General features: G+C 46.8%; 1 protein-coding gene across 11 annotated transcripts in view; it reads left to right on the top strand.

Moving 5' to 3' along the window:
• The first annotated feature begins 9,442 nt into the window (after positions 1-9,442).
• The window catches only part of LOC108502762 (prosaposin), a 25,731-nt gene continuing 14,068 nt past the window's right edge, over positions 9,443-21,105 (top strand). For all 11 annotated transcript variants that reach the window (XM_017826014.1, XM_017826008.1, XM_017826010.1 and 8 more), the window contains exon 1: positions 9,443-9,533. In XM_017826014.1, the coding sequence (XP_017681503.1) occupies positions 9,488-9,533 (46 nt within the window). In that variant the 5' untranslated portion in view covers positions 9,443-9,487. The remainder of the gene's footprint in view (positions 9,534-21,105) is intronic.

Here is a 21,105-nt window from a genome sequence, read left to right as displayed (position 1 = left end):
CACCCCACTCTCCCAACACACCATTCAAGGAAGAGAACTCCATTTCGGATCAACCAAGTAAAGCTCTTTTTCTTTTTGACCAGCCAGTGTATGACAAGAAAACCCCAGCAAAAAGGAGCTGATTGTGCTAAATGGCACCAGTGACCCACTCTGAGCCACAGTGGGGGAGGAAATGTCTGCAAAATCATGACTTGTCCCACTCTCTCCCCTCCAAATAGAAGGAAGTGAGAACCACCTTTAGAGGGAAGTTCTCAGCACCCAGAAAACCCTAAGGGTGACTCATGTTTTCGGGTGCTCAGTGTGTGCTGAACTATTCAGCCTGGTGCCCGCTGCGTTTTACTCATGAAGTGCCATCTGGGGCCACAGGCACACACCCAAGTGTGGTCCCTGCTGCAGGGTGTCCTCTTCTGCTTCTCACCCACAACACCATGAGATGGTCTTAAGAGCATGAATATAAATTCTGGCAACAGTGACTTATTAATATTTTAGCCAAACCCTTGGTGTCAGGATATTTGCAAGACAGTGTGGTTTTATCAAAGTATTCCCAAATGTTGATGAAACCTTTAAGAAGAAGCCTTAGGTTGGAAGGGGGGTCCTCATGCTAAATGCTCTCATCAGTGAGATTTATTGATTAAGCTTATTTCCTTGTCCTAATGTGTTATTTGTATCTCATCCTTTCTGTTGCCCTGCCATTTCATGGCTTGCCTAAACCTACCTGAGGCAGGGAAGAGAAGAAACCATCCTGTGCTCTCTTTCTGTCCCCAACATGTGTTCCCTCTCCCTCGCTTTGTGTCACCTGCAGCAAAAAAGCTTGAAGTCTCTTCTTTTATTACCTTTCCTTTGCAGGGGGAGCTTCTAGTTGGATCCCCCTGATACAGCTGGGTCAGGAGCTGATTAGGTCTACTCAGAGTCAGTCTGTCCCTAGGCAGGGAAGTAGCAGGAGCACATGGCCAGCAGATATGTATTCAGATATGTGTTCAGCTTCCACTCTGAACACCACTGAGGAGATGCAGAAACCTGATTTGGCACTGTCCAGACAGACACATGTTCATCCTATCCTGAAACACCTTTCAGGACTGAGATTCCCCAGCCACTGCCCGAAGGATCCACTCTTGCATGTGACTGCTGCTAGTTTGCTTGACTGCCAGGTTGGGCTTTTTTTGGGGGGATGTTTTAATTCTGCCTATGGCTCAGCCCCTGTTTGCAGAAGGGCAGGCAGTGGATTCTGACTATCCCCTGGTAGTCATGCTGTAGCCCTGTGGGTCTGCTTACAAAGGGAAGATAACATCTGGCTTGGTGATAACCAAATCCTTGTTACTTTACACAGAATAAGGGCACCTTTGAAGCCTTGCTCATAACCCCCCAGAGAGGGGCTTTTCCAATGAAGAGTCTGAAACAAAAGCACCAGCACAGATAAAGAACAGAGAACCAATATCTGCCCAGAAGCCTGGGGACTTCACTGAGATATCCATAGGGGCAGCCAAGCCCTGCAGCTGGACTTCTGGAAGATCCACCTCTAGAAATGGCACTACTGCATCTTGGCAGCCTGTAGGGATGAGATATGCTTCTACACCTTGGGTGCTCTGGTCGTGGCGGATGTCATCGGAAGAGTGTGTTGTGGAATGAGAGATGGTGTGTGACATAGGGCAGGACATTCCTGGTGTAAAACCCATAGGTCTCAGGGAGAGAGAAGGACCAGATCCACCAAGGAGATCCTCTGGGGATTTGTGGGGACACCTGTAGGAGGAACCACCACTGCCAGCAGGGAGGTAAACACTGGAACAGCTGTTCAGAGCAAGCTGGGGAAACACTTTTACTAGAAATCACTATAAATTCCTCATATCTTCTGATGACCCCAGGCAGCAATGGGAAAACCAAATTAGAGCAAAACCTGTTTACTTTCTAAGCTTCCCGGTGAAATAGGAACAGCTCAAACCTGATAATCCTCATTTTTATGGAAAAGGAACCAACCAGTTTTCAAATCTCTCAGGGTTAATTAACTCTCATTTGCAGGTCTGTTAGCAAGAACAGAACATGGCTCTGAACCTTGTCCCACTAAAGGAGCACAGAGAGAGATCAGCTGCAGCTGAACATGACAATTACAACCTGAGGGGAAGCAGCTGTTGAATAAGTTTTAAAAGGCAGATGCACTGTGGCCTAGTGAAGGGAGCTGGTAAGGTTTTTTTTCTTTTTCTCCCCATCAGTGGGTTAGTGGTGAGTGCCTGAGATATCCTAGGTCAGTTTTTCCCCCTGTCCTTCCACAAGTGGTGGATGTGACCTCGGGTGTTGAGCCAGGAATGACATTTGCTGCTCTTTACAGAGTGGTTTCTTGGTTTTTCTTTTTATCTCTTTTCCGTGGGCTCAGCCAGGCTTTTGTTCTGCAGCTGGCTGGGCCGCAGTGCCCAAGGTTGGGAGCTAACTCCTACGCCTCTCTGCCCTCCCCTGGGGAAGGATAAGAGAGGTTTTGTTTCTCCTCTGATGTCCACCACGGCAAACAAAGCTCAGCAGAATGGTGAGTTTTGCTGCAGCTCTTTCTGGCTGTAGCTGAGCTGGTGTGGGTACATGATGCTGACTTTCTCGGGCTGAGATTTACAAATAGAGGGTTAAAATAACCTTTTATTGAACTAGTTTGTTTCTGGGAGAAGGTGAAGAGCAAGTGTCAAAGACACATGTTAGGTGATAATCATGGAAACTGTGATTGCCATAGAAAAACAGGCTGTGAGCTGCCAATACTTCATTAGTTCCAGCACCTCTTTTGGCCCGTGTTTGCTGTTTTGAGGAGATGGTCCAATGTCTCCTCAGCTGCTGTTGGGTGAACTGTGGGAAGGACACAGAAGGGGGGGTTGCCAGCAGGAAAAGGTGCTGCTGAATCCTCTTGTGAAATCCAACGGTGTTGAGCTGCAGCTGTTTGCCCTCCTCCTGCTGTACTCCAGGTGTGGGGTTTTTGGTTATATTTCCTGATATGAAACCTGCTGCTTCTCTACGAAATTGGAAGGTGAAGAAACACTAGAAGAGGCTCAGGAAGTTTGAAAAGGGATGCCTGTCAGATGTGGAATAAGCAAGGGATCAACACTACACTGGACAACTTGCTCCCAACCATTTAAATCCCAGACTCAGCTGGGACAATGGGAGAGGGAGATTGAGTCTCTGACTGTATTTTTAGCCTTTTGTAGAAGGGCACAGGGCAGCTATTCAGATGCCCATGACTCTGGGCGTGGGTTGTGTGCTACTGGTAAAATGATGAAAGACCTTGTGGTGGAAGTCACAATAGCTGAACTTGCCACTTCCCCCCTCTGTGTGGCCTTGTGACTTTGATAAATCCCGACCCGTGCCAATTTTGGCCAGGGTTAGCTGCTATTGGAAGCTTCATTGAAATCCACAGCCTGACTTAAATGTCCTAGGCTGTGAGTGCACAGCTGAGGCGAGATCACATGTGAGGAGGTGCTGCCTGATGCCTCCAGAGTTTGTGACCTGAGAAAAGGATTGTAAAACTTTCAACAGTGCAGGATCCAGTGAGCAGGAAAGCAGTGATCCCTGCCTGACTTCTGTGCCTGTTTATTACAATATTGGACTGTATGAGCTCCCTGATCTATTCCCTCCCTCTTCCCTATGCACCAGCTATTTGCTCATCCAAATTTCTGAAGATAGCTTACTTGGGCTTTTATTTCCAGTCCAAACTCTTTTGTACCTTCTTCCCCAAATAATATTCCCTTCAATGCCTTCACTTTGGATAATGAAGGAAGAGAAAGAACATATTTCAACAGTCGAGGAAATTGTGTGAAGAAATTCTAGAGGAGATGGGTGTTTTCTCAGCCTGGTTCCTTACAGGAACCCTTGTAGCTGTTCCCTGCTAACTCTTATTTTTCCTGCTAAGTCTGTAATACTTTGTGCTTTTCCTTAAAGCTGTAGCTCCCAGAGTCCCGTGATTATCTAATCGCTTCTGTGTGAGGTGAAATGAGTCACAGCAGATGGAAAAGACTGGATGGCAATACCCTCCGCTGCTGAAAAAGCCCTCAGAACTTCTGAGTGTAATCCCTGAAAACCTGTGAAGTAGAGAGCAAATAAAAGGAACTGAGCTCTGTATTTTGTAAAGGCATTTTGGTTTTGGCAAGAAAGTTTTGCCCGTTTCTGGCTGGCAATGCTGAAAGGTGGTGTTTGGAGCTACCAGTCCTGTGCTGAAAGCTGAGACCAGAGGCGATGGGCAGGCACAGGAGAAGGAGGAGGATGAGGAAGATGAGGCTATTTTCCACTCCACACCAAAAGCTACAGTGAAAGAGACCCTACACATATAGGGTCCCCCCATGCACTTGCCATCCCCATCTGGGTCCAGGGCAGGGCCTTGGCTGTGCTGTTTGGTATTTGCTTTGGAAAATACCCACACTGCTTGGCACCCTGGGTAGAGGTGAAGCCCTAAACACATCTTGTGGAAAGTGTCTCTTCTGGGGGATAGATGAGCTGCAAAGACCTGGCTGCTCTAGGAAATGGTGGTGAGCTTCAATGCAATGGCACGATGTGACTGAGGGAGGAAGAGCAGGAATAGCTCAGGGCACTCTTCTGTTTGCTCCATTATTTACTGCAGAAATCCTAAGAAACATCAAGCCTGCTCCTCTTATTGGAGAGAATCTCAGCTCCCAGTAAGGAGCCCAAATTGTCTGCTTTGGATGTTTATGTACAAGTCAGGAACCAAAAGAGGTACTGGCTCCTAGGGGCAGCTGGGGAGCTGCTTCTCTGCTGTAGCATGAATGGGAACCAAAAGTGTCCTAAAATCCTCTTTTCTTGGTCCGAGTCTATTTTAATTTTTTTTTATTTCTGAAGTATATTTTAAAATCCGTTATTAATTTTCCTTTATTTTCTTCCTGGATAACCTAGATGTATATTTCTAAATTATTTTTTTTGGGGGGTGGGGGTTAGGATAAAGTAAGATTTACAGGAAAACATTACTCTCTATTGATAAATACAAAGCAGTTTCTTCTCCAAAGAGTGTTGCAGAGGTTTGTCTGACTGCTTTCTTACTGCTTACAACCCTGAAAAGATGACACAATGGGAGCAGGAATAGGATTGTGCATCTTTGTGCATATCTTTTAAAGCACAGATGAGGTCCTGTTGCATTGTTGATTCCCCTCTACTCAGAGAAATCATCTACTTTTCTGTTGTTTAAGCGCTGGTCAGAAATCCTGGTTCACGAGGGCAAAGCATTTATGGCTGCTGACTCTCCTTATGTTGATCTACTTGGTTTGAAGTAACAGTTGCCTTTGGAATATGGTTTGCCTTGGCATAGGACTCTAATCCCAGTAAATGCTGAGGAAACCTTGAAACAAAATGCAGCTTGTAACTAAAATGTAAAACTTGTGACAGCTGACAAAGGAAATACTGAAATGAGAATTAGCTGCAGTGATTGGAGGCTTTATGTTATGCTTTGCTTGGAAAATCCAGTGCACTTGATGTGACCCCTTTGGATAATTGAGTTGTGGCTGAGCTGAACGTGGGAAGGAGGGTGGCCTGTGACCATGCCAGTGTTAATTGAGAGCTTGCTGTAGTGGGGCTGCCAAAAGGGGAAGGTCCTCAGTGCTTTCACCCCACACTGCCATAAGCATTCAGACAGAGAACTGGATCCAGGCAGAAAACTGCCCTGGGAGAGGAATGGATCATTCCTAAAGCCAGATCAGTCGCTGGGGTGGGCAGTGTGGGCCTGTTTGTGCTGATGTGATGGGCTGAGAGGCTGGACAAGTGCAGGATCATAGAACCACAAGATGGTTTGAATTGGAAGGGACCTTTAGGATCACGTTGCTCCAGCCCCTGCTATGGGCTGGGACACCTTCCACTAGCCCAGGTTGCTCCAAGCCTGTCCAACCTGGCCTTGGACACTTCCAGGGATGGGTCAGCCACAGCTTCTCTGGGTAACCTGTGCCAGGGCCTCCCCACCCTCACAGGGAAGAATTTCTTCCCAATATCACATCTAAACCTGCTCTCTGTCAGTTTGAAGCTGCTGTGCTCTCGCTCCCACAGCCTGACTGGCTCATCATGTGCTCTTCTCTACACCCCGGGCTGATTCTGTGCCCTAATCCAGTCAAGAATCATCTGATTCTATGGGTTCTCTTGCTGTGTGCCAGGAGGAGGGGGACATGTCCCACCTGCCCTGTCCACTATCAGTGTCAGCAAGCTGCAGCTCTGCCCTTGGATGCAGTTTGTGCAGCATTGCCTTCCTGTCTGGAAAATGCTCTGGTGCTTTCTGCTTTGGGAAGTATGTCAGAGCAGGAGCTTTTTCCCTGCAGCCTGCTATGGTGAGGAAGGGGGTGTGTGGTGGGGTGTCTGCTTCTACTTCAGTGGGACCTGCAAGCAAAATCATTTGCTGAATCACAGGGAGGCTGCTGTTGCTTGGGCTGGAATAAACTTCAAACATGTGGTTCTTCACGAGGCTGCCAGGCTGTAATTTGCGGCTGGCTTTGCTGCAGTCTGAGTGGAAATGCAAAATAGCCTGAAAGCCAAGCTGCTGTGGAAAATGCCTCTTTTTATTTATTTCACTTGTTTTTTGTTTTTGTTTTTTTCTTTTGCAATAAGAGCACTTCTCCCGCAGAGCTGGCTGTGGCTGCAAAACCAGAGCCTGCAGGGGCCTCTGGCTGGCCTCCAGGGATTGCCAAACAGAGCAATTCCTCACGTGCCCCACTTATGCAAAGCACAGAATTGAGTGCCAGGAGGAGGAGGTGACCTGGAAGGAATTTGTGTGCTGTAGGCATGACAAAACTGAGCACCAAACCCAGCTTTCTGGAGCCAGCTGGGCTCTGGTTCCAGCCCGGTCCAACTGGTTGGTAGGGGAGGCAGCGGTCCTGGACGCCAGCCCCTGGAAAATGAGTCATGCATTTTGCTGCAGGAAAGTCCCTCGCTTGGCTGCAGCTTTCCAGGCTCTTCCTACTCAGTTTTTCTATGCAGAGTATGCTCCTCCCAGAAAATAGGGCTAAAAATCAAGTTTAGGCTGGGAAGGCCCCCTTCTCTCCCAGCCACGGCCAAGTGATTCAGCTGTACATCACTACTGACAAGCAATGCCTGAGAATCCTCATCTGACACCTTATCTGGGAGGTTTATCTTCAGGAAAAACCCCAAATCTGAGCAGAAGCCCACCAAAAGCAGGAATTGGTAGGCAGACAGCAGGCCACTGCAGTTCACACCCTCAGTGCGAGGTCTCAGCTCATGTCTGCGAGCTGAACCTGATCTCAATAGGCTGAGGATACCCTTTGGACTTTTCCACTCTTCCAAACAGTCCTGCTGTCCATGGCAGGCAGCCTGTGCTTGAACTCTTGATGCTGTTTTATTTTTTTTAATCCCATTTTTAAGTGGGAAAACTAGCAGGTGGTGTGGCTAAACCAGGGAAGCTATGTCATGGTGACAATTTGTCATTGTCAAATACTACATGCTGTGTACTTGAGAGGAAAAAGAAGGCCTCAAATCAATGGGAATTAGCGAAGCTCCAGGAAAACCTAGACTAGCCTGAAATTATAACAGATTGGAGGTAGCACCTGCTAGCTCGAAGCTAGTCCTTCCTTACCCCTGTCCTTCAGTTCTCACATGTAAAACACCCTTCCTGCTGAAATAGCTGTCCTGTTCCAGACAGTCTTACTTAACCTCCCTTTTATATATTCTTCACAAAGCTCTTTTTTTGTGTGTGTGGCTGACTGCTTGTTAGAAAGCCAGGGTGCCTCGCAACACTTTATGTGCACTCCTGAGATAAGAGCAGCATGCTGAGCCCTGCCCAGGCAAAGTGCCTTTAGCACGAGAGTAAAGGTTGCTTGTTTAGTCTGGCCAAAGTTGCTGCTGGGGGAGGCTTTCTGCCTCGTTGATTCAGTGTGAGTGCACCTGGCTCCAGTTTGGGAATTACCTAAGAACCTGGCTCCAGATGGTGGTGATAGCCAAGGCTCTGGAGGCTCCAAATGAAGCTGTGCTGATCTGCAAAGGGGCAAAGGCCCTGTGTAAGCATCAAGCTCTCCTGCTGTGGTTTGCGAAGAAGAGCATGATAACAGGGGCTTCTTAGTTTGCATTTTAGAAGTTCTTTATAAGAAAAGGAGAAATGTGCATTACCCTGTTTAGTATAGCCTGGCAAAGTGAAACAGAACAGATTCATTTCCTCCTAACCTTTACACTGCAAATAAACCTTAAACGTTATCAAGAAGTCTAGTCCTTGGAAAATGAACACACAGGTAGGGACCTAACAAGGTAATACCGTGTCTGCCCTTAAATGAAGAGCAATACCTTGGAGATCCCCATGAAATGGGCAGGATAAGTCTGGCAGATGGCAAGCACTTTAGATGTGATGAGTTTGTGTGTGTTGTGGTGATGCTGCAGGGGATACCCAAGTGGAGCTCTCCAGGCTGTGAGAAGCATTATCAAGGACCCTTCCTCCAGCTACAGCAAGCCTTAAATGTGGGTTTAGAAGAGAAGGGGAGCTGGTCTGGCAGCTCTGCACAGTCCTGGGGAGCCCACGAAGGACCAGCTCAGGCCTTTAGCTGAGCTGGTTTGGTTTGTTGATCCAGTCAGGAAAACGCTGCGTTATTTTTTTTTTTTATGGGTTAGTTTATTGTTCCAGTTGCTGAATCAGTGCAAGGGAGATAGCAAGCCATTTCAGGCTGTCGTTCTTAATTGCTGTTCATTTGGACCACAGGGATACCTGCCTGCCCTGTGACAATGGGGAGCTGGATTCTGCCCTGCACAGCAAGGAAAAATCAGCACCCCCCTTGCCTCCTAACCCCAGGCAGTGACGTGGGAAGCCTGTAAGTGGGAAGCACTGCTGGAGCACATGTCCAACAATGTCCAGCGTGATGTTTGGTTGTGTAGAGACTTTGATTGGTACCTGAAGAGGGCCACTGGGAAGTCAAAGAGAGAGAGACTGCATTAGGAACTGTAGTGATAGGACACGGAGTAATTGCTACAAATTGAAAGAGGATAAATTTAGGGTGGGTATTGGGAAGAAATTCTTTGCTGTGAGCATAGTTAGACACTGGCACAGGTTGCCCAGGGAGGTTGTGGATGCTCCAACCCTGGCAGCGTTCAAAGCCAGGCTGGATAATGCCTTGAGCCACCTGGTCTAGTGGGAGGCATCCCTGCCCGTGGCAGGGGGGCTGGAGTGAGATGAGCTTTCAGGTCCATTTCAACCCTTTAACACTCTCATTCCATGTTGGTGTGGGCCTCCATCAGACCCCCCCAGCCCCCTCTGGGGGCTCTACTGCCCGTGGAGGCAAAAGGCGCCTTTTTTCGGCTGTGAGGGCTTTTTTATTTGCAGACAGCGCCGTTTCAAGCGGCGAGGACTCCGGGGAGGGGCGGCTCCGGCGCTCCCCTCAGCCCCTCCCGGCCGCCATTTCGCGCCCCTCACACGCCCCCTCCCCCCCGCCATTGCGCGGGGGGCGGGGCGCCGTGCGCGCGTGCGCCCCCCGCCTCTATATAAGGGCGGTGGCGGGCGGTGCCGGCGGCGCCGCATTGCAGACGGGCACGGGACGGGATCATGGCGCGGCTGCTGCTCCTCAACCTCCTCGGGCTCCTCGCTGCCGGTGAGCCCTGCCTCCACCTCCCCGGCCCCTTCCCCACCGCGCCCGGGGAGAGCTGCCCTCAGCGCCCGGCGTGCCCGGGATGGGGGAGTGGAGTGGTGGTGGTGGTGGTGGAGGGAGGGAGGTCGGTCCTAACGCTGTTTGTGTTCCCACAGCAGGACCGGATCCCAAAGAGAGGAGGCGGCGGCGATGGGGTGGTTTCGAGGGTGCCTTCGGGGTGATTGTGGTGGAAGGGCCGTGTTTGGGGCGGCGGCGGGGGAATCGCCCAAAAATAGCGCCAGGGAGAAGGGGGGTCGGGGTGGTCCCGGTGAGGAACCGGCCTTTCCCGGTGCTGGTATGGAAATGACTTCCTGATCCTGCGCAACCACATCCGACACGGATCGGGCGTCTCAGGCACTGTGTTGGTGGGGACTGCTTTTTCTGCCAGCAGCGCTGTTTGTCTTCGTCATTTCAGGGAGAGATGGCTGCTAATCCTCTTGCAGATGGCGAGAGGTAGCCTTTGCTGTAGTGTGTTTTCATTACTCCAGATGGAAAATTCCACTAATTTTGCTGCTCGCTGTCTCGTTACCTGTTGTTGCAGCAGTGGAAGAGATGGGGGGAATGGCTGTTATTCTCCTTTTAGCACTGGGACTGGAGGTTAGAACAAGCAGCCCTTGTGTTTCGTACATGGCAGAGCCTTGACAGAAGCAATGCGTAGTCTGACAAGAGTGGTAATACACCTTTGGGTTGTGGCATGGAATAGCTAGAACCCCCAAAATCGAAGGACTCGTACAGAGATGTGCACAATTACTTGGAGAATTTTCTTCTAATTGGGACTACTGTAATCCTAGAGCTTATTTACTTACAAGTTTAACCTACAGCATTTCACAAGTCAACTAAAAAAAAAAAAAAAGCCTGACCGGCTGTTTAAAGGCCACAGGAATAACCAACTGGCAGAGGACAGCAGGTAATGCCTATGAAATATTTCGTGATTATACATTAGTCTCGTGCTTTATTGTAGTTTTAATGTCATAGAATGGCCTGGGTTGGAAGGGACCTTAAAGGTCATCTATTTCCAAACCCCCTGCCATGTACAGGGACACCTTCCCCTAGATAGACTGATAATATTTAATATGCTGATATGACAGTGTAATGGAGAACCTCAGACTTTTCAGACTGGAAGCAAGAAAGCAAATATCAGCTTTCACTCTGCATATTTATCTGCGTTAATAGTGTCTTTTGAGTCTGCTTTGCACTGAGTTAGCTGCCATCAGTTACCACTCCTGCTGGGACCGTTTCCAAATCGCTAAAATCATTGCAGCTTCTTGTGCTTTAAAAGTGAAAAGGATTCACCTTGAAGTATCCACCAGCTTTCCCACTAGTGTATTTAGGGAAATTGTAATGAGAAACCAGTTCAGCAACAAGACTTCACTTGGCCTACCTGTTAAAGGCATGGTATGCAACTGAGTGTGGCAGGAGACTTGTCGGGCCTGTTTTTCTTTAAGAAGTCCCTGTTTTAACACAAATAAACACCTGTCTTTTCTCCACCAAGGTTCTGTTACGAATACTAATTGACTCTCTTATCGTGCAGATTTTTCTGAAGATTTTGCTGTGACAACCTGAAACACCATTTTCGTCTCCTGAGCTGGTTAATTATCTGTGTAAAAATTCAGCCACCCTTGGCGTATCTTAATGGAGTCACTTGGCTGGCTTACAGGCCATGAGGGTTTTTGGTTGACCTACTTACTTCCCTTTAAGGGATGCACAAAGAAATTAAAGCAGGGTGGACAGGTCCTGGCATCTCTGGACCACTGATGCACACTCTGATTATTGCTTGTCTTTGAGGCCAGGAAAGGAGGAAGGCTGGGCGTGCTGTTAAAACAGCAGTCAGTTTCTCTTTAGCTGATTTTTTTTCCCCCCCTCCTTCTTTCTAAAATGAACGTTAAGCTGGGAGTGGAAAGTACAAACTTTGAGGATGTGATTATTTTACACCCCTTCCCAAAATAGTAGACTTAAACCTTGGAAGGAGGGAAGATTCAAGTTAATATATAATTCCTCCAGCAAACGCTGGTCAGAACATCTGGTGACAGGAAATTTGAAGGCTAAGTTAGCCTGGCTTGAATTTTCTGGAGGATGTGGATAAAGCAGATAATGGGACTGTGTTCTGTGGTTTGCAGGCTGGTTATGAGTGTGGTTCCTGACAATAAATACAGGCTGGTGCAGCCCACTGCTGTACGTTAAATTAGGAAAAGAGTGGAAGGTGTCTTGTCCCAGCCATGGTGTGGGTGCAGTCCCAGGGCAGTGCCCGTCCCTGTGCTGTCATCGCTGAGGGACCTCGAGGGCTGTGTCCAGTTCTGTGCCCTCACCCCAGTGAGACACTGAGGGGCTGGAGCATGTCCAGGAAGGGAACGGAGCTGGGGAAGGGGCTGGAGCACCAGGAGCAGCTGAGGGAGCTGGGGGGGCTCAGCCTGGAGAAAAGGAGGCTCAGAGGGGACCTTCTGGCTCTGCAAGTCCCTGGTGGGAGGGGGGAGCCGGGAAGGGGTCAGGCTCTGCTCCCAGGGAACAAGGGACAGGACTAGGGGAAACAGCCTCAAGCTGTGCCAGGGAAGGGTCAGGTTGGATATCAGGAAGAATTTCTTGCTGGAAAGGGTGGTCAGGCCTTGGCAGGGGCTGCTCAGGGAGGTGGTGGAGTCCCCATCCCTGGAGGTGTCCAAGGAATGACTGGATGTGTCACTCAGTGCTCTGGGCTGGGTGACAAGGTGGGGATCAGTCACAGGATGGACTCAGTCTTGGAGTGCTTTTCCAACCTAAAGGATTCTGTGATTATATAAAAATGAAGGCCCTGTTTGTTGGAGGAATAACGGGGTCTGAGGCACCTCACAGCCGTCACAACGCAGCGGCGCTTTGATAGCGCACCAGTCATGTGCCCTGTGTAAACCTGCCCTTGCACAATCCCTCCCGTGTGTGCCGAGGTCTATAAATAGAAAGAGTGGCTCTCGGTTGTGTCTGGAGGAGCTGAGCAGGCCGTTCTTCCTGCTCAGTCACGCCTGGCGAATGCACCATCACATCCGCAGAGCTGCCCGAGCCCAGTGCGGGCTTTTTGCACTCGGGTTGTGCTGTTCCACACCCCACAGAGGAGCTGTTCTGGGAGCCTCCGAGCGCCCAGAGGATGGAGAGGGTGGAGCAAGAGAGGGGGAGCTTGTCAGCAAAACTCATTGTGTCACCTGATGCGGCTGAGGCTCTCCAGGAGGTTGGGCTGTGCTATTTCAGGAAAGGTTTTTCTGGTAGAAAATGCAAGAAGGTTTTTATTTTGTACCTGTGGGGGAAGCAGGGCCAGTTGCTGCTGCCTGCCCCTGGATTTTTGTTTCAGTATCTCACGTAGATATGATTCTTCAAAGTAGGTTGGGGCAACGCCTTAGAACTGTATGACATAAAAAGGGATTGTTTGTTTTTTCTTTACTCTTTCACTTTCTATTTTACTTTTTTTGTAATGTAGCAGCTTTTTTTTTCCCCAGTTAATTTGCTGCTATTAAGATATCAGAGTTCCTGTTGCAATTTAAAAGGGCTGCCTCTGTGGTCTTTGAAGTGTGTGTATTTTAGGGCAGTGCTTCTCTGTATTTGGTTGTGGGGCAGTGTTTGGTTTCAGATGTCAGATTTTCCCACTCTTTGAGGTGTGGATATGTTTGCCTGGTGAAAGGGGGATGTTAAGTACAGGAATTCTGCAGAGACTCACACAAAATCTGTCCCATCCTCCTCCCCCAAAAAACCCTCTCAAAACAAAACCAGAAATAATGGACATGGACAATAAGTATGTCCAACATGTTGTGGTGTATTTCTACAGGCATCTGCAGGGAAAAATGCTTCTCATAACTTTTTGGGAATATCTTAATGTATTGTATGGGACTACTGTCTCCTGCTGACTGACTGCCAGATGCCCTTGAACATCCAGTTATCTCTTGTAGATTCTGTCATAGAAGAATCTCAGGCAGAAGCCAGGGCCTGCTTGACAGTGACCTCTGGCCTGTCTGGAAATTATTCCCTTGCAACCTTTGCAGTAACTGGGACAATTTATTGGGACAGTAGAGGTGATTTTACTGTCTCAGCTCACCCAGTTCTCTGCTGTCTTTATTGTGATTTCTTGTACATACACGAACTGCTCCTCTTGCCATACTTGTCTGCTGGTGAGGGAAGCGAGGGAGCACCTGAGGCAGAGGCATGTGCCAAAATGAGAACCTGTTCCCCACTTTGGGGAAGAGCCTGGTTGTGGTCGTTAACTCATTTCTTCTGAATCACACCGGTTAGAAATGTTTCGTGCTTGGTTTTTCATCAGTAGATGTGGAACAGGAAGACTCTGAATTTTAACTGGAATGCTAATAACAGCCAGCCAGATTTCATCTAATTTTTCTGTAAATTACCTATAATCTCTCAAATATTGTGGTCACTTTACTGCCTCATTAATCCAGAGGGTAGTAGCCCTCTGGCAAGAGTCACTGGTGTGTGACGTGTTTACAGCTTTTGAAGTTTTACTCATTAACTGACCAGAGAGGCTGTGGAGTATTGAGCCCTTCAAATAACTTCAGATTGAGGTCACTCTTTGACTTGTAGACACTTTGTAAGACTTGGTGGTGAGAATTTGATCCTTCTCGACTTCTTTAACTTAAAAACACTTGGCTTTTGCAGTTCTCAAAAGAAGTGGGGAAAAGTCACTAACAGAGCACAGTGGTAGAGACTGATAGATTCACTTGGTCTGTGGGTGTTTCTGGGAGATAAGGAATGGCCTTTTTTGTTTTAACATTACTAAGCGAGAAACCTTGGAAAAAACATCCCTTCCTGATGAATATGGTAATGTACTTGGACAAGTTAGACTGTTAAGGCATAAGAGTTGACAGCACCCCAAATTGTCTTCCACATTTGACTTCAACCCTTTGAGGTGAAGAGCAGCTCAGTGCTTTCCTGTTTTGGGTCTCCCCCCCCCCCCAATTTACAGGTTAATTCTTCTGTGACCATGTTGCTCACAGCAGAGGTTTTCTAACAGTTTGGTTAGGAGGAGGCTGAAGCCTTCAAGCCTTCAAGTTGAATTCCTTTGTGTCCTGGGTGATAGTTTTCTGGTTCATCCTTTGGCTCTTCAGCGAATCTGGTCTGGCCCATTCAAATCCCTGTTCATAGAAACTTATATAAGGTATTAACTTTCAAGCACAATCACAGAAGTCTCATTAGTAGCTTCAGTACAGCTTTGGATGGGATTTCTTAGGATGCTTTTTTGAGAATCTCAGGGAAAAAATTCAGGCTGGCTCTCCTTGAAAGATGAGTAATACAAATGCCTGAGGGAATGGAAGGTTTTTCTCAACACAGGTAATTACCTACCGATTTTCCTGTAGCTGTCCTTGCAGGATGGTAATCCAGACATTACAGCCATTGTAAGACGTTTTGGGTTCCTGTTTCCTGGAGAGGAACGATGAACTGAGCTGTGCTTCCACATGCATGGCTCTGTAGGCTTTCCAAGGAGAAAAGGTGGTATTTTCTGAGGAGGCTCTCACCTCTGCTGCCCTAAGCCTGTCTGTATGTTCATGTTTCCAATCCAAGTGTGGAGGAAGGAGGTGAACATTAGCATTTGCTGCTTTGGAGAAGTGAAACAATGCACAGTTGCTGAAGTAAATAGGATAGAACCACTGTAGGAGTGAGTTGCAGGTTTCCCTTTATCTTCATGGGCTTTAAACTGATTTTTGTGTGGATTCCTGGCAACTGTCACTGGCAGGACTGTGTTCCTGGTGTTTTGACAGTGTTGGGGTGCTGACCTGGGCCTCAAATCAAATAATTCTCCTTCCTTTTCTGCTGTTACCCTTCTACCCTTGGAGTATTTTGATCGTGTTGTTGGGCTTCAGGCTTTCTGGGGCAACGGTTGTTCTAGGAGAGGATTTCTCTTGTCTGTTAGACACGAACATCACAGAGGTGAGAGTGGGTATAGATCTTTTTTCTCCTCCATTTTCTTGCACCGCGTAATTTAGGAAAAACTTAGTAGAGCAAAGGCCGTTTTTTGTTGAATTAAAGAAGCCATATCTCTGAAGCCATTCAAGGAGGGAGGAACCAGTGAAGAGGATGACTAAAGAAAGACCCTGACCTTCACAGATAAACTTGTTCAGTGCTCTAAAAACAGTGGCTTGCAAGAACTTCAAGGAAAGGGGAGGGCAGATCTGGGCGGGCATGAGGTGTGACTGTTGAGAGCTAACCTACAGAGAAAGGAGAATTCTGTTTAAAAACGGATGACCTTAGATAAAGAACAATATATAAAAGAAAAGGAGGCCAGAGATAACTGTTATCCATTTGAGTGTACCTAGCAAGCATTGAGAGCTGTCACTGTGACAGTTCTTTGCTTTCTCTTGGGTTGCTGCTGGGGATGTGAGATGCTGTGTTTAGGTGTTGCACCTCTTGCAGCAAAGGCTGCTTGGAGGGAAGAAATCTGTTAAGAGTCAAAACTCTTTGTTCTGAGACAGCACAAGGTCTTAACACACTTCATTGGCATATTTGCCTTTGTTGTAAGTTAATATATGATTGAAAAATGCTGTTTCGTAATTAAATAGAACAGGCTAAAGGGGAAAAGTGGGAACAGTAAAGGATTTCAGGCTGTACTTTTCTGAATCTGCAAGATCTGAATTAATGCAGAGTTTTTTAGTTTTGTGTGTTTTACCCAGGATGTTCAGAAAGGAAGGGTGGTGGACATTGTTGCAATGAAGGTACATCCTTTCATATTAGACATCTAACAAAAGTATTCCCGTGTGATAGAGAATAAACTAATACAAATTTAGCTCTATTTGAAGTCACTGTAGAAGATGGAAGAAAAGAAGCCATGATCAGTGTGTTGTCTTTGTTCTGTAGCTGCTTTCTAAAACGTGCCAGCCATGTGAGGCCCCGACAAACAGATTTGCCTGGTCACTGTTTGACCAGAATGATCTGTACTGAAAACATGGAATTTAGAGTTGTCTTCTCAGAAGGAAAGAACTTCCCCAGTGTCATTTGCAGGTGAAAGGGCGCTGCTGTTCCACCATTTTCTGTTTCTGTAGGTAAGTGTTCATCTCATGCTGTAATCAGGTTTCCTGAGCCTGTGGGCTTCTTTTGATAGAAGTCTGTAGGTATAGTGGCATCTCCTCGTCCTCTGATGTTGTGCAGGAGTGAGGACTTTAAATAATACCAGTGAGAAAGTGTTTGGAGTGCTTACTTCCATCCTAAAACTAGTTTTCACTGTTTGGTGGCTTATGAACAGTTTTCTTGTGCCTCACTCACTGTCCCTTCTGCTCCCAAGTTCTTCTGAGATTGTCTTTGGCCCTCTGTAGGGGGTGGCAGGTAGCATTAATGCTCTTATTCTCAAATTCCAAGTGACTTTGTGCCCAGTGGCAATGCTTTGAGCAGAATCTGAACAAAATGTGGCTGTGAAACTCCTCATTTTTCTCCTTACAAGCTGGTGAGATGGGATTCAGGGAAGCAGAGAAGTCAGAGGCGTTGGTTAGTTAATACACTGTCAAAGATCAATCTAATTTTAAGCCTTTTTTTTCCCTCTCCTTGTGAACAAGTCAGAGCATTTATGACTGTGTGAGCATGTTTGATACAGAAGCCATGCAGCACAGAGTTTGTTAAAGGTACACAGCCAAAAAAGCTGATCAGTAAGAATAAATCTGAAGCGTAGTATTTTTGTTATGCACTTATTCGTCATCATGGCCGGGCTTCGCGAACGAAGATTTGGGAAGGGCTCTCCCCACGTTTGTTACAAGCATGTTGGTGGCTAAAAAGGCCAATACGAGACAGACACGTCCGGTTGCAAAAGGCACAGCAGAAAGACTCCTTAGGTGGTAAATCCTGCAAGACACGATTCTTTCTGCGTTGCCTTTTCTCCTCAAGGGTGATCCTGTGTGCTTTCTCAAAGGCAACAGCAGCGTTATAGATGATGTGTCTCCAGACCTCCTAGTTGGAGGCCAGAGTAGACCAGTTATGATGATCAATATGTCCAAGGCTGAGATGTTGTTTCAGGGAGTCCTTGTATCTTTTCTTCGGGGCTCCTCTCATGTGGCAGCCGGTGGCAAGTTCACCATAAAGCAAGATCTTAGGGAGGCGGTGATTGGACCTTCATCCTGGAGATGCGCCCTGCCCAACACAGCTGTGTTCTCAGTAACATGGCCTCAATACTTGTGACTGTTGCTTGCTCTAGAACAGATGGATTGGTCACATCATCTGACCAGTGGATGTTTAGGATTGTGCGGAGGCAGCGTTGATGGAAGCATTCTAGGAGTCACAGGTGGTGGCAGTAGATGACCCATGATTCGGATCCGTATAAGAGAGTAGACAGCACTGTGGCTCTGTAAACACTGATCTTGGTGCTTTTCTTCAGGTGTTTATTTCGCCAAACCATCCAAGGAGATGAGGCTGCCTAGGTAATTAAACTGCTGGACTGATCTGAGCTCTGATTCGCCAGTGGTGATGTGGGGATGAGGGGGGACTTCCTGAGGTGCAGGTTGATGGAGAACTTCTGTCTTCTTCAAGCTGACTTCCAGCCCAAAGAGCTCAGCAGCATCTGCAAAGCAGGATGTTAAACGCTGCAGAGCTGCTTCTGTGTGGGCCACAAGGGCGGCGTCATCAGCATAGAGCAGCTCCTGGACAAGATGGTTTAAGGTCTTGGTGTGGGCCTTCAGTCGCCTTAGATTGAATAGACTTCCATCAGTACGGTATCGGATGTAGATCCCGTCCTGATCATTGAGGTCTGCCGTGGCCCTTTGGAGCATCTTGTTGAAAAAGATTGTGAATAGGGTTGGTGCGAGAACACAGCCTTGTTTCACACCATTCTTAATTAAAAAGGGCTCAGAAAGTGCATTGTCATATCTGACTTGGCCGTGCTGATCCTCATGGGGTGAGATGATCATTTTAAGGAACTTGGAGGGACAACCTAAATGTTCCAAAATCTGCCACAGACCTTTTCTGCTCACAGCATCGAAAGCCTCGGTGAGGTCGACAAAGGTTACATAGAGACCTTTGTTCTGTTCCCTACACTTCTCTTGCAGTTGTCTGAGAACAAATACCATGTCTGTACTGCCCAAGTTTGACGTGTTCTGGATATATTTGCTTTGCTCTGTTACACCCTGACAGGGGTGGTCAGGACAAAGGGGTATTCCTGGGTATTTCCTGGAGATTGTATATAGATAGGTGATAGCAAAGTAGGAAATGTAAGATATGCCCAAATTGTTGTAATAGGAATGAAACCTGTGTACCCCTATGTGGTTGCAAGCTATGCTGGCAATGGTACATGCCTTCGGTAGGGTCGCCCATGCCCTGCAGGTCAAAACCATAGGTCCAGATACACTACATTCTTGGGCAGGATGAGCTCGTTAGCCTTCTGGCAGTCATCCTAGGAGAAGGACAACTCTAATCCCAAACCCGGGCAGATGGAGCTCGCTTAGCCCTGTAAGGCCATCCATCTAAGAGAAGGTCACTCTAATTAAACCTACATCCGAGCTTGCTCGGCCCTATTCACTTATTAATGACCTGTTATTAAGACTATGAGGAAGGAGCAGCAAGATTAGCTGTTGGACATTCTGCTGAAACTGGTACGGATCTGAAAAGTCATACAGTGACAGGATCTTAAAGAATCAAAAAGAACCTCAAAGGTCATTAAGAGGCAGATCAAACCAGTGCAAGTTACAGCACAAATGCTTTAAACAGTTTGGCTTTAAACATTCTCTTAGATCAAGATTTTGAGAAACTGCTTGGAATAACTGTAATTTGAGTTATATAGTTTAGATTTGGAGTTTTACAGTAAGTTTCAATGTAGGGGCAGTAATTTCCTTTGATTTACAGAAATAAAGGCATAGGTTAAAAGCTTTACTTGTAAATAGTTGGGAGCCCTTAATTCCACTGTTTAAAGTCCAGGTCTTGCTTTACTTTATTCAGAGCTTGACTCTGCCTTCCAGAGCCTTCTTAGCACTGTTCAATGCCAGTACCTAAAAGAGAAGAATAACTTTCCCTCAACCAAGTGTATACTTGGTTATTGTCACCCTGCCAGAGCTGACAGCTCTTTGGCTGGCCAGTCTGACTTTGAAAATCAACTATTCTTATGTTCCCAGATCCATAATGCTGGAGTTTAGAATAGGCTGTAAATATTTTGCTGACCATACGTTATTAGGAGCTTTGAAGTCTTCTTTTCCCCTACAGTTTCACAAGCAGTCCTGGTGTGCTGTCTTGCTCAGCAATAATGTGCAATCAGGGCTTTTTGCTGGGAGAGAGGGTGGCAAGCTCCAAGCTCTTGTGTAAAAGATTAAGCGTTCAAAGCACGTCTTTCTTGAAATAAATGGGTCATTCCTCTGAAATCCAATGTAAACAGGCTTTATTAAATCAACAGCTGAGAAGGCTGCAGAATGCCACCTATAAAGCAGTGTTTGTGTGGCTGTTTGGTGTGTGGTGGCTGTGCACCTGGTACGTGCACTCGTAATTCAGCTGTTACATCGATCCCCTGATTGCTCAGAACAAGACATGAGAAATGGAAAAGTGATGGTTCATCTGCTGTAACCTTACTAGAACTTTGTAGGGATGAAACAGCTTAACTCCTGCCTCTTGGCTGACAGTGTAATTTTACAGGATTTTGTCATGTGTAAACAGCATTGATGTAAAGATCCTCAACACCACCTGTACAGGTAATGGCTTAGAACAGGTTGGGTTTTTGTTTTGTTTTGATGTTTTTGTTACTGTGAACTTTGACAGCAGTGCCTTGTAGGCTTTGGACCATGGTAGATTTTGTTGGAACTTGTTTGCTGTAGGATTATAGGAGTTGTTTCTTCATAGGTTAGTGCAGCATAGGGCATTGCTGAAGAACTGAGCCTGCTTGACAGATAGGATGGTTTTAGAACCTGGGAGCAGTTGGGTGTCCAGTCCAGACAGCACAATTAAAAAGAAGCTTGAAAAGTCAGCAAAAAGGTGCAGTTGATTCATTTTTCCTATTGCTTACTCACAGTGCAGATGTTTTACATTTCCTTAGAAAAACTGTCCAGAAATGGCATTCTGTATTCTACTTGAAAACTTTATAGGTTTGGAAGGCAATTCCACGTGGGATGGGAGGTCATGTCCAGATAAGGACTGATACTTCTTTTCACCCCAACAGATATTTCTGTACACAGTTGAATTGCTGACCAAGAGAAAAAAAAAACAAAACAAGTATAAATAGATTTAGTGGTTTAAAAACTATGATAGAACATTCCTCGGGTTGTTTATTAAAACCTTCTGTTTATCATCAGTGTTTTGGTGTGTACCTGCTCTTAAGTCTTCCATGTAATGTGTACATTGTTGTGGCTTCTAATCCAGTGAGTTTCCTCCCTCTCTCAGTAGCTGTGTGAGAACAGGGTGGTTCACGTGGGAGGTGGAATGCAGACAGCAATTTCAGGCTGGTTCAGAGTTGAAGTGACAGTGGAACAGGAGAACAGGGAGGTTGTAGCCTTGGGAATCAGCTGTTCGAAGTGTAGGTTTCTGCAATGAGCAGTTTCCCTGTTTCAAGTCATCTGATTGTTCTTGTGTGCTAAGTAAAGTGGCAGTTTGTATTTTGTTGGATTTTTTTTTTTTTTTTTTT

The sequence above is a fragment of the Lepidothrix coronata genome, unplaced genomic scaffold (genome assembly GCF_001604755.1).
Source record: "Lepidothrix coronata isolate B3197 unplaced genomic scaffold, Lepidothrix_coronata-1.0 Scaffold124, whole genome shotgun sequence".
Classification (NCBI taxonomy): domain Eukaryota; kingdom Metazoa; phylum Chordata; class Aves; order Passeriformes; family Pipridae; genus Lepidothrix; species Lepidothrix coronata.
The sequence above is the reverse complement of the archived record's forward strand: the minus strand, read 5'-3'. Positions and strand labels throughout refer to the sequence as shown.